This window comes from Callithrix jacchus, chromosome 8 (assembly GCF_049354715.1).
Source record: "Callithrix jacchus isolate 240 chromosome 8, calJac240_pri, whole genome shotgun sequence".
NCBI lineage: Eukaryota > Metazoa > Chordata > Mammalia > Primates > Cebidae > Callithrix > Callithrix jacchus.
In genome coordinates, this window is record NC_133509.1 from 44,650,839 (window position 1) to 44,664,048 (window position 13,210).

Sequence of the window (13,210 nt, forward strand, 5' to 3'; positions counted from 1 at the left end):
CTGGAGGGACAATACCCTCCGCCATTAAGCAAACCTATAGAGCCTGAGTCTCAGCCTCCAAGGCTGGTTTCTAAGGATCGACAAGGGGGTCTATGGTGCATTTCTGAGAAATGAAGACAAATTCCTACAAAGATTTATATTAGAGAAGTTCCATACTTGAACAATAAAAGGAGTTTAGTGCGGAACATGAAGAGTTCTGTGGAAACGGTGTTAGTGGGACGTTCTGAAACTCTATCAGACTGCTGTAGTCAGGAGGAATTCCTCAGTGGTCCATGTGGGAGCAGCTCTGGGGAGGTACTTGTCGATGTTCCAGAGTTTGCTCTCAGGAAGCAGTTGCCCCCCACAGAGGAGGAGACAGCTAAGGGCACCCAGAGCATTGGGTCCCCTGAGATGCCAGGGTACTTGGATCAGTTTAAGAAGTGCCAGGCATTGGGGTCTGACATTGCGCTTGCAGTCTGCTTTTGAATAAGATATTATGTTATTCCTCAATCTGCTTTGCTGAAAAATGATTTTATATATATATATATTCAAATTCAGATAGCTACAGACATTTTTAGTCTAGGATCTAGTATTATTTTAAATTGCTATCTTCTGCAGAAGAAATTCTTAATCTCATGTACTTCTTCATTGCCTCTGTTTCTTTTTGAAAAATAACTTGAATCAGTGGCTCTGGGAATTAAAATTTTGAAACTTCCTTTTGAGCTGAAGGGATGTGAACAGCTCTTCCAGAGCTTGGTCATTTTAGCCAAGCCTGAGGATGGTGATGATAAATAATCACTGTCTTATGTGTGAGTGGTGATTCACCCATCATAAAATACACAGGTGTATTATTGGGCTTGTACTCCATTTGTTACTTCTGTGTTTGTAATGAAGTGAGGCTTCATTCAGTTTAGTTTTTGAGTTTTATTTTTTATTTTTTTATTTTTTATTTTTTGAGACTGTTTCACTCTTGTCGCCCACGATGGAGGACAGTGGCTCAATCTCAGCTCATTGCAACCTCCACCTCCCAGGTTGAAGTCATTCTCCTATCTCAGCTTCCCAAGTAGCTGGGATTACAGGCATTTACCACCACACCCAGCTGATTTTTTTAGTAGAGATGGGGTTTCACCATGTTGACCAGGCTGGTCTTGAACTCCTGATCTCAGGTGATCCACCTGCCTCGGCCTCCCAAAGTGCTGGGATTACAGTGTGAGCCAATGTGCCTGGCCAATTTCTTTATTTTTTTATACAGGGTTTCACTCTGTTTCCCAGGCTGGAGTGCAGTGACACGATCACAGCTCACTACAGCCTCGACTTATGCTCAGCAATCCTCCCACCTCAGCCTCCCGATTACTGGGACTACAGGCGTGTGCCACCACACCCACCTAATTTTTGTATTTTTTGTAGGACAGGGTTTTGCCATATTGGCCAGGCTGGTCTTGAACTTCTGGGCCCAAGCATTCTACCCGCCTTGTCTTCCTAGAGTGCTGGGATTACGGGCATGAGATACAGCACCCAGCCAAGTTTTGAACATTTCATAATCACTTAAGTACCACTGGGAAGTTTTAAAAACTGACCTAATAAAGTTCACAGCATCAATCCAGGCACATGCTGCTTCCCCCAGCCCATTTAGCTGCAGAAATTAAGGAAAACAGCTTCTTGCCAAGAATCACTCTTGATTCACCAACAAAATAATTTTTTTTTAATCTGAGGGAATAACTGGGTTGTCTTGTACAGGTGTGCTGTGGTTCACTTATCTATAATAAACTTGCTGAAGCTCTCCCCATTAAGCTTTAGCCTCAAGATTTGCTGGCTGGCTCACGCCAGCACTTTGCGAGGCCAAGGCGGGCTGATTGCTTGAACCCAGGAGATTGAGACCAACCTAGGCAACAAAGCGAGAGACCTCGTCTCTAAAAAAATAATAACATAAAAAAAGATTCGTGGTAGTTCCCTGGTCATTAAACCATTGTTCTTGACTGGCAGCTGCCAGTGCATTTCTGGTCCTGATGTTCCAGAAATGCCTTTCTCCCTGGGCTCGGGCAGACCTTCCTGGCTGAGCCATTGCACGGGGCTTTCCCCTGTGCCAGTCAGGAGGGATTTATAAAAGCACATATTTAGGTTGAACCGTATAAAATTGCCAGTCTTAAACCATCTCTAACCTTTAAAAGTGGTAATTAGTTTCAATCTAATAGGGCACCCAGGGACTTGGCTATAATCTGGATGTGAAATTCTGCTTCTGGTTCCTCCTAGGAAGATAAGATCAGCCATTTGTGGTAGAACCATGTAATAAGAATGATTGCAGTTCAGTTGTCAAAGTCTTTTTGTGGGTTTGTCCTATTTACTGTACAAATTTAGGAAGTTGTATCATCTCTCTGGTTTACCCTCATCAATAAAGTGGGCTGGGGTCAAAGTACTTTGAAACAATTCTATACTCTCTGCGTTGTAAGCTTAGGTTTATTTGAACCTAATGGCAAACCTGGAGGTCCGCCGGGCTGGTAGAATTGCTCAGAGAGGTTTAGAGACCTGTGCAAGGTCAAGGTCTCAGAGTAAATGAGTAAGGGAGATGTCTGGAGCCCAAATCTCCTACCTTTTGTTCCCCACCCTGACATTCCATACCGCTAGGTAGAGAGCAAGCCATACAAGGAAGCCCCGTTGGGGGCGAGTTCCAGGGTTGTGGCACGTCACCTCTTTGTTTTAGGACATTGCCCTGTGCATGATACACTACACAGCAGCGGTTCCAATGTGTGCCGTGGCAGAAGTAGCCAGGAGTGAAGAACCTGGGCTCTGCAGTCAGCACTGCCAAGTTCATGTCCCAGCTCCATCACTTCTCAGCAAGTTATGGCGTGTGTCTCCTCTGTGCCCAGTCTCCTCCTCTAAAAGCAGAGGCTCCAGCCCTACCTGTAAGGCTGCAGTAAGACGGGAGTTCATGTGCATGGGAAGTACTTCGAACTGTGCCTGACACCCAAAAAGAGGTCAGGAAATGTTTGTACTGTTTTATTCTTATTATAACTGCTACAGATATTACTGTTTCATTGAGAAATCAAAATCAGTATTAAGATACTGTCTGGTTTTTCTAAAAGTATAGTTTTTAAAATGCTGATCTTTTAATTGGAGTTTTAATGTTTGGGGGAAATTTTAAGTAATCTCCTTGCCCCCTCCTCCTGTAGATATGTGTGTGTGTATGTATGTATTTATCTGAGATAGGGGCTCACTCTGTTACACAGGCTGTAGTGCACTGGCACCATCACAGCTCACTGCAGCTCCGACCTCCTGGGCTCAAGCCATCCTCCCACCTCAGCCTCCTGAGTAGCTGGGACTATAGGCACATGCCACTATGCCCAGCTAACTTTATTTTTTATAGAGACAAAGTCTCACTATGTTCCCAAGCTGGTCTTGAACTCCTGGGTTCAAGAGATCCTCCCCCTTCAGCCTCCAAAGTGCTGGGATTACAGGCGAGAGTCACCACACCTGGCTTTACTGTCTCCTTTTGCTGTGTAGCAGGACGCCTAGCAGCTTGCCTGAGACCTCATAGCCTGAATCATTACTTTATCCCCCCTCACCACTACCCCTGGCCCTTCCTTAGATGTGGAGAAAATGTGGAGTTGGGGGGGGCCAGCCTAGAATCTTCAGTTGCTCCCACTTCTTCTCTTACTTCAGAAGACAGCATTTATCAGGTCATCCTCAGATGGGGGCCACCCACAAAAGCCATGTGAGGCTCCTGGGTTGAACCAGTACGTGTCTGCATATTTTACGTGAAATGTAGAAGGCAAGGCACAGATCCTCCTTGTGTTAATCTCCCCAGGAAGGAGTAGAAAATCCATCTTGAGACAGCAAATCTGTGCTTGGAAACATTTCAATAAGTCGGGCTGGCCAGCCCTCTTACTGGGTGTCAGGCACTGTTTGGAGCAATTTCTGGGCACATTAACTGCAGGCTTACCACAACCTTACAGGTAGGGCTGTGAGCCTCTGCTTATAAAGGAGCACACTGGGTGCAGAGGAGTCACACGACATAACTTGCGGTTTCGAAGTGATGGGGCCGGGACATGAACTTGGCAGTGCTGACTGCATAGCCCCAGTTCTTCATTACTGGGCTATGACTACCATGGCCCTGCTTTTACGTCAACAAGCAAGTTTGCCGTGTGCCTCCCTTTCTCAGAGCCGACGCATGAGGCACGATTGCTAGAACAGCATTAGGATTGTTTCTGAAACCAGCGTAACTTCATAGGAACACGTTGGTATGGAGTTCCCACCTTGCAGCATGAGTGTGGCACCACAGCGTTTCAATGCTCCTTCCTGTTCTCTTGCCTGCCTCTCAACCCTGGACACTGTCTTTCAGGAAGAAGAGTCCAGCTGTGCACATAAAACCCCAGCTGCCCATTCTTGGGGTGCCCCCAGCCAAAGCTCTCCCTCCCCCTCCTCCTCCTCGTCCTCTCTTTTTCAGCCATCCTGGGCTCCTCACTTTGCACCTTCGTATGCCGTGTGGTAACATCAGCACATCTCACAGTGGCTTGCTTTGTGGCTCCTGTGCTGGCCACCACTGTCATGTCAGGAGGACTGGGAGCTGTGGAAAGGCTGTCGCTTTACACACGGAGTGACCAGTGTGCGAATTTTGAACCCCTCTGTTAACCTCACCCAGCATCTAGGGGGTTGGTGTTTTGGAAAAATGGATATTGAGTGTGAGCTTGTGGTTGGGGAACATATCAGCCATTCCACGGGAACAGTTTGCAGAAAATTGTTTCACGCAGGTGTGAAGTGTTCAACTGTGCCAGATGTCTCAGTCCATCTGATGGAGAGGATGGGACGGCACTGAGAGACAGTCATTCCTGACAAGAAACGAGGTTCACCACAGATGCCCCCAGAGCCCCATTCCTACCCCAATTCTAGAGAATTGAATAATGGCCTGGTGGGTTTTTTTCTGTGAACTTACAAAGAATGCTTGGTGAGCCCCATGTGCTTTATTCTCTCCAGTCTCTCCCCGTGTTGGGTGGTGGGGTTTATTGAAAGGTTGGGGTACAGGAGGGGACTGTGCACAAGTGTCTGGAGACAAGCAGAAATGGGGGGCTTCTCTTCCACTAATTTGACCTTTCTTTTTAATGTGACGAGGTTAACTTCATGGGTTGAGTTCAACCCCCCGACATCAGAAATAGTAGGTTCCAGTCTCCAGCCAGCCATGCATTAGCAGCACCAGCCTCAGAATGTCAACTGTTTTGTGTTTCAGCTTTTCCACCTGCAAAAGGATCCTAATATCTTTTCCTACATCATCCTGGGCCGATCTGAAAATGTAGGAAAGACTGAAAATCACGTCCCAAGCCCCTTCAGAGAAAGTTATTTTGAAATGTCAGTGGCAGCCACTAGTACCCAGGGCTGCGCTGTTCACATGTGCTCTGTGGAGGCTGGCCAGGCTCCCTGTCCTGCATTCCCAGCATTTTTACTTTCTGAGTAATCCCTACCACATCCACCGCATGGAAGAATTGAGCTCTTAGCTTCTGCCCACACGGATGCAGATGTCAGCCATCCATAGTACATGAAAAGGAGAGGCATTCTACACTTTCTGCCTTAAACATTCACAGTGTTTCACAAAGGTCCAGCCCAGGCCCTGGTGCCCGGGGCAGAAGCAACAGAGCACTTCCTACCACTGCTCATGGTGTTACTCAGTCTAAAAGCTAAAAGGGCATCACCAGACCCTGTTGGGAAGCCTCCGTTTTCATATGAGGAACATGAGACCCAGAATAGGGAGGCCCTTATCCAGAGTCCCAGAGCAGATTATCAGGAAATGCTGGGCAGAACTTGAACCCAGGTCTGCTGACCCACAGGCTAGGCTTTTCCTCCCCACCCTGCTTCCATGGGATGGATGTGAGGGCAGTGACTACAGGGAGGAGGGACCAGGTTCAGAAGGAGGAGATGGTGTCAGGCAAGTGAGGAGTGAGAGGGGCCTAAAGATGCTCACAGCCAGGGCTTCCCCCAGCCTGGTCCCCTCACCCACTCTCCAGCTCCCCTAGGACTCCTAAGCACCTGGAGGGTGTGGGGTGCCACAGGTACCTACCCGTTCCTGGCCCTAAAGCCATAGGGGACACTGGGCTGGATGCTAAGTCCCAGGGGCATCAGATGGGGAAACAGGCCCCAGTCCCTCCAGCTTTCATGCTAGGGAATATGCAGGCAGCTTGGGGCTCTCCAACCCAGTGGGGCAGTGCACCCTGAGGAAGGCATGGGATTCCCAGGGGGAGAAGCCCAGGATGCTTGGGCAGAGACCAGCATGGAATGGGGAGAGCTGAGGCCCATGGCTTTGGAGCCAGGCTCACCTGGGTTTAAGGCCCTACTCTGAGTGACCCTAAGCATTATTTAACCTTTCTTAGGTTAAGGATAATTCCTTCACCTCATAAAGTCAATATAAGGGTCAAATGAGCGGTTATTTGTAAGATACCTACATGTTCAATAACTGTTGGCTAAAATCAAAATGAACAGAAAGGCATCAGGTGGCAGGTGGCAGCAGGTGCCGGTGCAGCTCCCATACCTGTCCCATGGACCGGCATCTGTTCTCTGTGGCATGGGTGGATCCTGTCAGTCTCCTTCAGGGCCCTCCTTTGCAGAGGTCAGTAAGCCCAGAGAGGCCAGGGACCCCCATGGTAGCACTCTGCAATCCCCAGTGTCTGACCCCTCCTTTGATCCGTCTCTTCCAGATTCATGTGCTCCCAGCTGCCAAATCAGGTCCTGAAGAGCATCAGCATCATTGACAGCCCCGGCATCCTTTCTGGGGAAAAGCAGCGCATCAGCCGAGGTCAGTGCCCGTCCCCACCCCTCCCCACCAAGTGCTGGCTGAGGCCCTCTCTGCTGTGAGCAGAGGATTTCTGTTCCTTTCTTATTCTCTCTGTCCTCCAGGAAAGCTGTTGGGCAGCTGAAGGGGCCCCAAGAGTCAACCAGGAGGTCATAGCATCAAAGATTCTGCCCCTCCAGGGGCTTATATTCTGTGAGAAAGACATCTGTCAAGTTACACATGAGTAACTGGAAGATGAGGACTGGGATAAACACTGGGAGATATCGGGGTGTCGGGGGACCTGGCTTGGCCTTGGGGTGTTGAGAGAGGCTCTGAAGCAGCATTGGAACTGTGATCTGAAGGAGAAGTAGGAATTACCTAAGGGAAGCTTGGGGATGGGGAGAGAGACTGTGATGCCTTCAGAGGGGATCTGTGAAGAATAGAAATTGCTTATGCAGAAGAGGACATGGGGTTTCTTCAGCCTTCACAAGGCAAGGCTGAGGCAACAGCTGCTTCTAAGCCTGTGCTTTGTAGTCAAAACAGATGGGCCTGCTGGGTGCAGTGACTCATGCCTGTCATCCAGCAATTTGGGAGGCCGAAGCAGGCAGATCAGCTGAGGTCAGGAGTTCGAGACCAGCCTGGCCAACAAGGTGAAAGCCCATCTCTACTAAAAATACAAAAATTAGTGGGCATGGTGGTACACACCTGTAGTCCTAACTATAGTCCTGGCTACTGAGGCACACGAATCACTTGAACCTGGGAGGTGGAGGCTGTGGTGAGCTGAGATCACACCACTGCACTCCAGCCTGGGTGACAGAACAAGACTCCATCTTAAGGAAAAAGAAAAAAAGGACTGGGCACAGTGGCTCATGCCTGTAATCCCAACACTTTGGGAAGCCGAGGCAGGCAGATCACCTGAGATCAGGAGTTCAAGACCAGCCTGGCCAACACAGTGAAACCCCGTCTCTACTAAAAGTACAAAAAATTAGCTGGGCGTGGTGGTGGGCACCTGTAATCCCACTTACTCCTGAGGTTGAGGCACGATAATAGCTTGAACGCGGGAGGCGGAGGTTGCAGTGAACCAAGATCGTGCCACTGTACTCCAGCCTGGGCGACAAGAGTGAAACTTCATCTCAAAAAAAAAAAAAAAAAACAGATGGGCCTGCTGTCTCCCTCCCTCCTGGAGGAAGGGGACATCAGGGCAGACCAGAGGATAGAGTTGACTTATGGAGAGGAAATGCATGACCGGGAGGGTCATCATGGGATTCCTGCCATCACAGTTCCAGAGACAGGTCAAGTAATTCCCTCTCCCAGGCCCTTGAAACAAAGGCGGGTTGCTGGGAGGGAGGAGATGGAGCAGATGCATTGCTGCTGTCACTTCTGGCTGAGAACTCTTTACAACCCCTTGAACCAACAAGTCAGTAGCACTGTGTTGAGAAGTCAGGGCATGCCAAGGTTGAACAGCAGCCTGTGTGGGGTCACAGCCACAGGTCACGACCAGGCAGTGAACGCCCCACAGCTCACAAAGCAAAAGTGTGTTTGCACAGGCCAGCGAGGGTCCCATGACAGGGAAAGAAAGGGTAAAGAAAGGGATTCTAAGGCCAATAAGCCCTCCTTTCTCATGGCATTTTAGGAATGCCGCCTCTGCTTCTCTGTGGCCCCGCAGAGAACTCAGGGCTGCGCTGAGCCGAGGCCTCCAGGGCTCACCTGCTGTGCCTTCACGGTTTCAGTCAGGGACTTCCCAGCTAAGGAAGTGCCATTAAGGTCACCCTTCTTGGGCCTCCAAGAACCTTGCAATTATAGGACAAAACAGGTTAGTGCTATTCTCTCATAAGTATCTTGTTGGCTTTATTCTATTATAAAAGTATAGATGTTTGTCGCAAAGGATTCAATGAATAAAAATGTAAAAAAAACTCACCGTGACAGATAACAATTATTAATGGTTTTCTCTGGCTTCTTAGAGACTTTTTCCTGCGCATATGCAAACACATTTCTAACAGCAATGGGATTACCATGTGCATTTTCTGCAACTTGATTTTTCCTCATAACAGTCTATCTTCGACATCATTCCATGCCAGTATATTCAGATTATTTCATTCCCTTTAATAGTTGTGTGGGTTCCGGTAGAGGGACATAATAAAGTTCATTTTGCTGATGTGGGGACATCATAACCATTAACAGTTTTTATGCTTGCAAATAGTACTATATATGGTCATCTTTTTATGTGTATCTTTATGCCTCAGTGCCAATCAAAATTTTTTAGAGTCAGTTTAGGACCATTAATTTAGCCCCAGAAAGTTGGCTCTGTGGATGGTATGTTTTGTTTTAATAGGAAAATAAAGCAGGCCCCTGTTGCACAGCTCTTATGAGCTGCCTGTGTTTCACTACTTCTCCATTTCTGACTGAATATGCCAGAGAAATATGTGGTCGTGGTAAATCTTTCTTTTTGCCTCTAAATTTGGCTTCCACCATATGCATTTGTTTTCATAGGTCTTCAGCCAACTCTGTTCACCTGTATCTTGCAGCATCTCTCCTTTGCTTAGTAATCATAAGTGTCTTTCAAGCTGTAGCTCCCTTACAATAGTGTTGACACATGGATTAATGCTTCCAGAATGCTTTAAAGATCAGTTCTTTGTATCACTTTATAATATGATCTGACTCATATCCTGATCTGACTAACTGTGGCATATACTCACTCACATCCTATGCACAGAAATAGCACATATGTTCCAGCCAGTCAGCGGTCTCTGCCACACTGACGGACACAGCAACAGGGGTGGAAGGACCCAGAGCCACAAGTGATGACAGCACGACAGGCTGCAGCCATGGTTCCCAAGCCTGGGTGCAACACAGTGTTACGGGCGCAGCTGGTGGTGAAAATCACTCAGCTGACATTTTCAACATATTAACCCCAAAGAATGCGTAGTGTTGCAAAGCAGCTTCAGCTCAAACGATTGCAAACTGTGCTGTGTTCTCACATATGCTCACACCTACACCCAGCTTCACAAGACCAGCTTCCTAAGACCACAGCCCCCCACCCCTTTGCCAGGATGTCAACATGGGATAATAAACGGTAAAATTTTTGTGACCCCTGCAAGATGCTTAAAACATCCCCATTGACTTTATTGACAGGTCTTTGCGTCCTGTGCAGGTATTGTGCCTGAGAAGGAGGAAAGGTGGCCGCTGGTGTGCCACCCTCCACTGCTTCTCCTTTCCCCTTTGTGCAGTTGATGATGAACCCTCAAAAGCTGAGTGACTTTTGAGTGACCTCAAAAGCTAGGTGCGGTGACTCACACCTACAATCCCAGCACTTTGAGAGGCCAAGGCAGGAGGGTCACTTGAGCTCAGGAGTTCAAGATGAGCTTGGCCGATATAGTGAGACCTCATCTCTATTTATTTAAAAAAAAAAAAAAAAAAAAACATAGCATTTCAGGGGAGTAAATGTCATCTAAATCTCCTGTTTAGGAGCTGTGTCAATGAAACCCATGAGGGCAACTGATTTGGGAGCAAATTTTAGTATATTCCATATGGAAACTCGTTACCCATCAAATGTTCCTTAGTTCAATTATGATTAGCAGAAAATCTTCTTTTTTTTTTGATATGGAGTCTCATTCTGTCACCCAAGCTGGAGTACAACAGCACAATCTCGACTCATTGCAACCTCTGCCTCTCAGGTTCAAGCGTTTCTCCTGCCTCAGCCTCCCAAGTACCTGGGATTACAGGTGCTCGCCACCACACCTAGCTAATTTTTGTATTTTTAGTAGTGATGGGGTTTCACCATGTTGACCAGGGTGGTCTCAAACTCCTGACCTCAGGTTTTCTGCCTGCCCTGGCCTCCCAAAGTGCTGGGATTACAGACGTGAGCCACTATGGCTGGCTGTCAGCAGAAAATCATTAGGGACAACAGACTAGGTTAGTTTAGTTACTAACCTGTAGCTTTCCTGGATGGCATGAAGAGTTGAATTCCCATCAAGCAAGGATAAAAATGTTCTGATATATTTATAATAATATTGTGATCAAGTAATAGCTTCCTAAAAGTCCTACAAACTTCTCTTGATTTCTTTTTTGGTATTTTAGTAGCCAATGAAAGAATGTTTGGATTTCTGCTGTTTTCTAAATTAAGTTCTTGAAGTGTGTGGGTTAATCTGAGTTGATTCACTCTTGAGAACTTCCTTTGCCCCTGACGACAGCAGCCAAGCATTTGACTCTATGAGAAGAAACCTTTATCCACATGCACAGCGTTTTCTTTCCCACTCGACCTTTTGCTCTTCTGCCCCCTGAAATACTGTTTCCTAGAATACTGTGGATTCCATGCTGAACTTAAACAACATCTACGATTTGTTTGAACACAAGTGTGTTCCTAGCTACTTAGTATAAATCTCCAGATTCTGGCTCCAATCATAACATCCTTTGAAAAATTATAATGTAGCAACTGGTATGCTTGTCCATCTGTTTAGCACAATGGCATTTTCAAGGTGCTGTTTTGGCCACGGATTATTCCTGTGGTTTCTTAAGAATATGAGGTTTTACCTAGCGGCCAATAGACTTGATTTTGGTAATAAACATAGTACAGCTTTTCCTTTTTAAAATTTTAAATAATTATAGAAGGAAAAAACGTTATCTAAATTTTCTAACAGATCGACTTATTCTCTCAGGAACAACTACTGTCAAATGAAAATTCGAGAGTGTCTTTTCCTGATGTTTAAGCCCTTGCCTCTAAATCCCAGCCTATTCATTATAAACCAGTGAATAGAACTGAGAAGACAATGAATAATAAAAGGACAGAAAACGCCCTGCTAGTAAAAGCAATAGACAATAACAGTACATGAAACCAGGAGAGTCTAATTGCACTTCCAATAACAGGACAGGCGGTAACAGAAGCTGCAGAATCACTGATTACCATTTTAACATTTATATATAAACCTCTTTAAGTTCTCTTAGGTAATGCTAAGGGAATGTTAAGGAAAGCCCTCAAGAATCAAAAAGGTGCCTGTATAGTGATGTAAACAGGAGCAGGCTGTTTCAGAGTCTGCCAACACAGCTCAGGGGCTCAAATGCAATACAGGTTGAATATCTTTAAACTGAAAATTCAAAACCCAGAATGCTCCAAAATCCAAAACTTTTTGACACGATGCCTCAAGTGGAAAATTCTACATCTGACCTCATGTGATGGGGCACAATCCAAACTCTGTTTCATGCACAAAATTATTTTAAATGTTCTATAAAATTACCTTTAGGCCATTTGTATATGGTGTCTATGAAACATAAATGAATTTTGTGTTTAGGCTTGGGTTCCATTCCCAAGATCTCTCATATATATGCAGATATTCCCAAATCAGAAAATCTGAAATAGGAAACACTTCAGGTCCCAACCTTTTTGGATAAAGTTTACTCAGCCTGTATCTTAAAAGAATTGACAAAGCAGGCCGGACACAATGGCTCACACCTGTAATCCCAGGACTGTGGAAGACCGAGGCAGGGGGATCATGAGGTCAAGAGTTCAAGACCAGCCTGACTGACATGGTGAAACCCCGTCTCTACTAAAAATACAAAAATTAGCCGGATATGGTTGTGGGCGCCTGTAGTCCCAGTACTCGGGAGTCTGAGGCAGGAGAATTACTTGAACCCGGGAGGCAGAGGTTGCAGTGAGCCGAGATCACGCCACTGCACTCCAGCCTGGGCAACAGAGAGAGACTCAGTCCAAAAAAAAAAAAAAAAGGAATTTACAGAGCTAGGAAATTGGACCTGGAAATCTAAGCTGTGACTAATAGGGGTATAAAAAACAATGAAAAAGGCCCCAACAGACCACAATCAGGGAAATACAAATGCATCCACTTTTGAACTTTGGAGACAAAAGACCGGATTTTGAAGCTTGCCCAGGAAAGGAGAGAGAACACTTAGAGATGTCCAGATAAGAATGACTTCCCCTCTCAGACTTTGGTAACAAGATGGATTTGAGAGGAAAACACACACATATGCAAAAAAGGAATGAGTCTTTTTTCCTAAAAGACCAAGAACCCTCAATTCCCTTCCATCGGTCTATGTGCCTAACCTTCTGAAGGGCTGTCGTTGATCAGAGCCTGCTGGAGAGATGAGTGAGCTCACTGGCCAGCCAAGGCAAGGCGCTGTGGGCCAGCACGCAGATAAAGCGAGCCGAGGACATGACACTCTTACCACAGCCTCTGCCTGGCTTAGAGTCAAGGGAGAGATAACTGTGACTGCCTTTACTATTGGTATCTCTTCTAGACAGCAGAAAGAATGTGTGAAAGAACAGAGAGAGAGATGTGAGCTCAGGGCCCTTGGAGGAGCCCAAGCTGTGTGTGTGGCTGGAACGTGGGGCCATGACAGGTGGGCGCACGTGGCAGTAGACTCGAATTTGTCCTGAAGGCCACATGGAACACTGAGGGGTAGGAGGTATGGGAGGACATGGTAGAGAATCCTGTACATGTGGCCACAGGTGCAGATCATGAAACGATTTTT

General features: G+C 46.6%; 1 protein-coding gene across 2 annotated transcripts in view; it reads left to right on the forward strand.

Annotated features, from left to right (window-relative positions):
* The window catches only part of EHD4 (EH domain containing 4), an 86,734-nt gene that overhangs the window by 26,879 nt on the left and 46,645 nt on the right, over positions 1-13,210 (forward strand). For both annotated transcript variants that reach the window (XR_013521018.1, XM_035259758.3), the window contains exon 3: positions 6,657-6,754. Coding sequence is in view for 1 of the 2 variants with exons in the window: in XM_035259758.3 (XP_035115649.1) it covers positions 6,657-6,754 (98 nt within the window). In the remaining variant the exon portion in view is untranslated. The remainder of the gene's footprint in view (positions 1-6,656; positions 6,755-13,210) is intronic.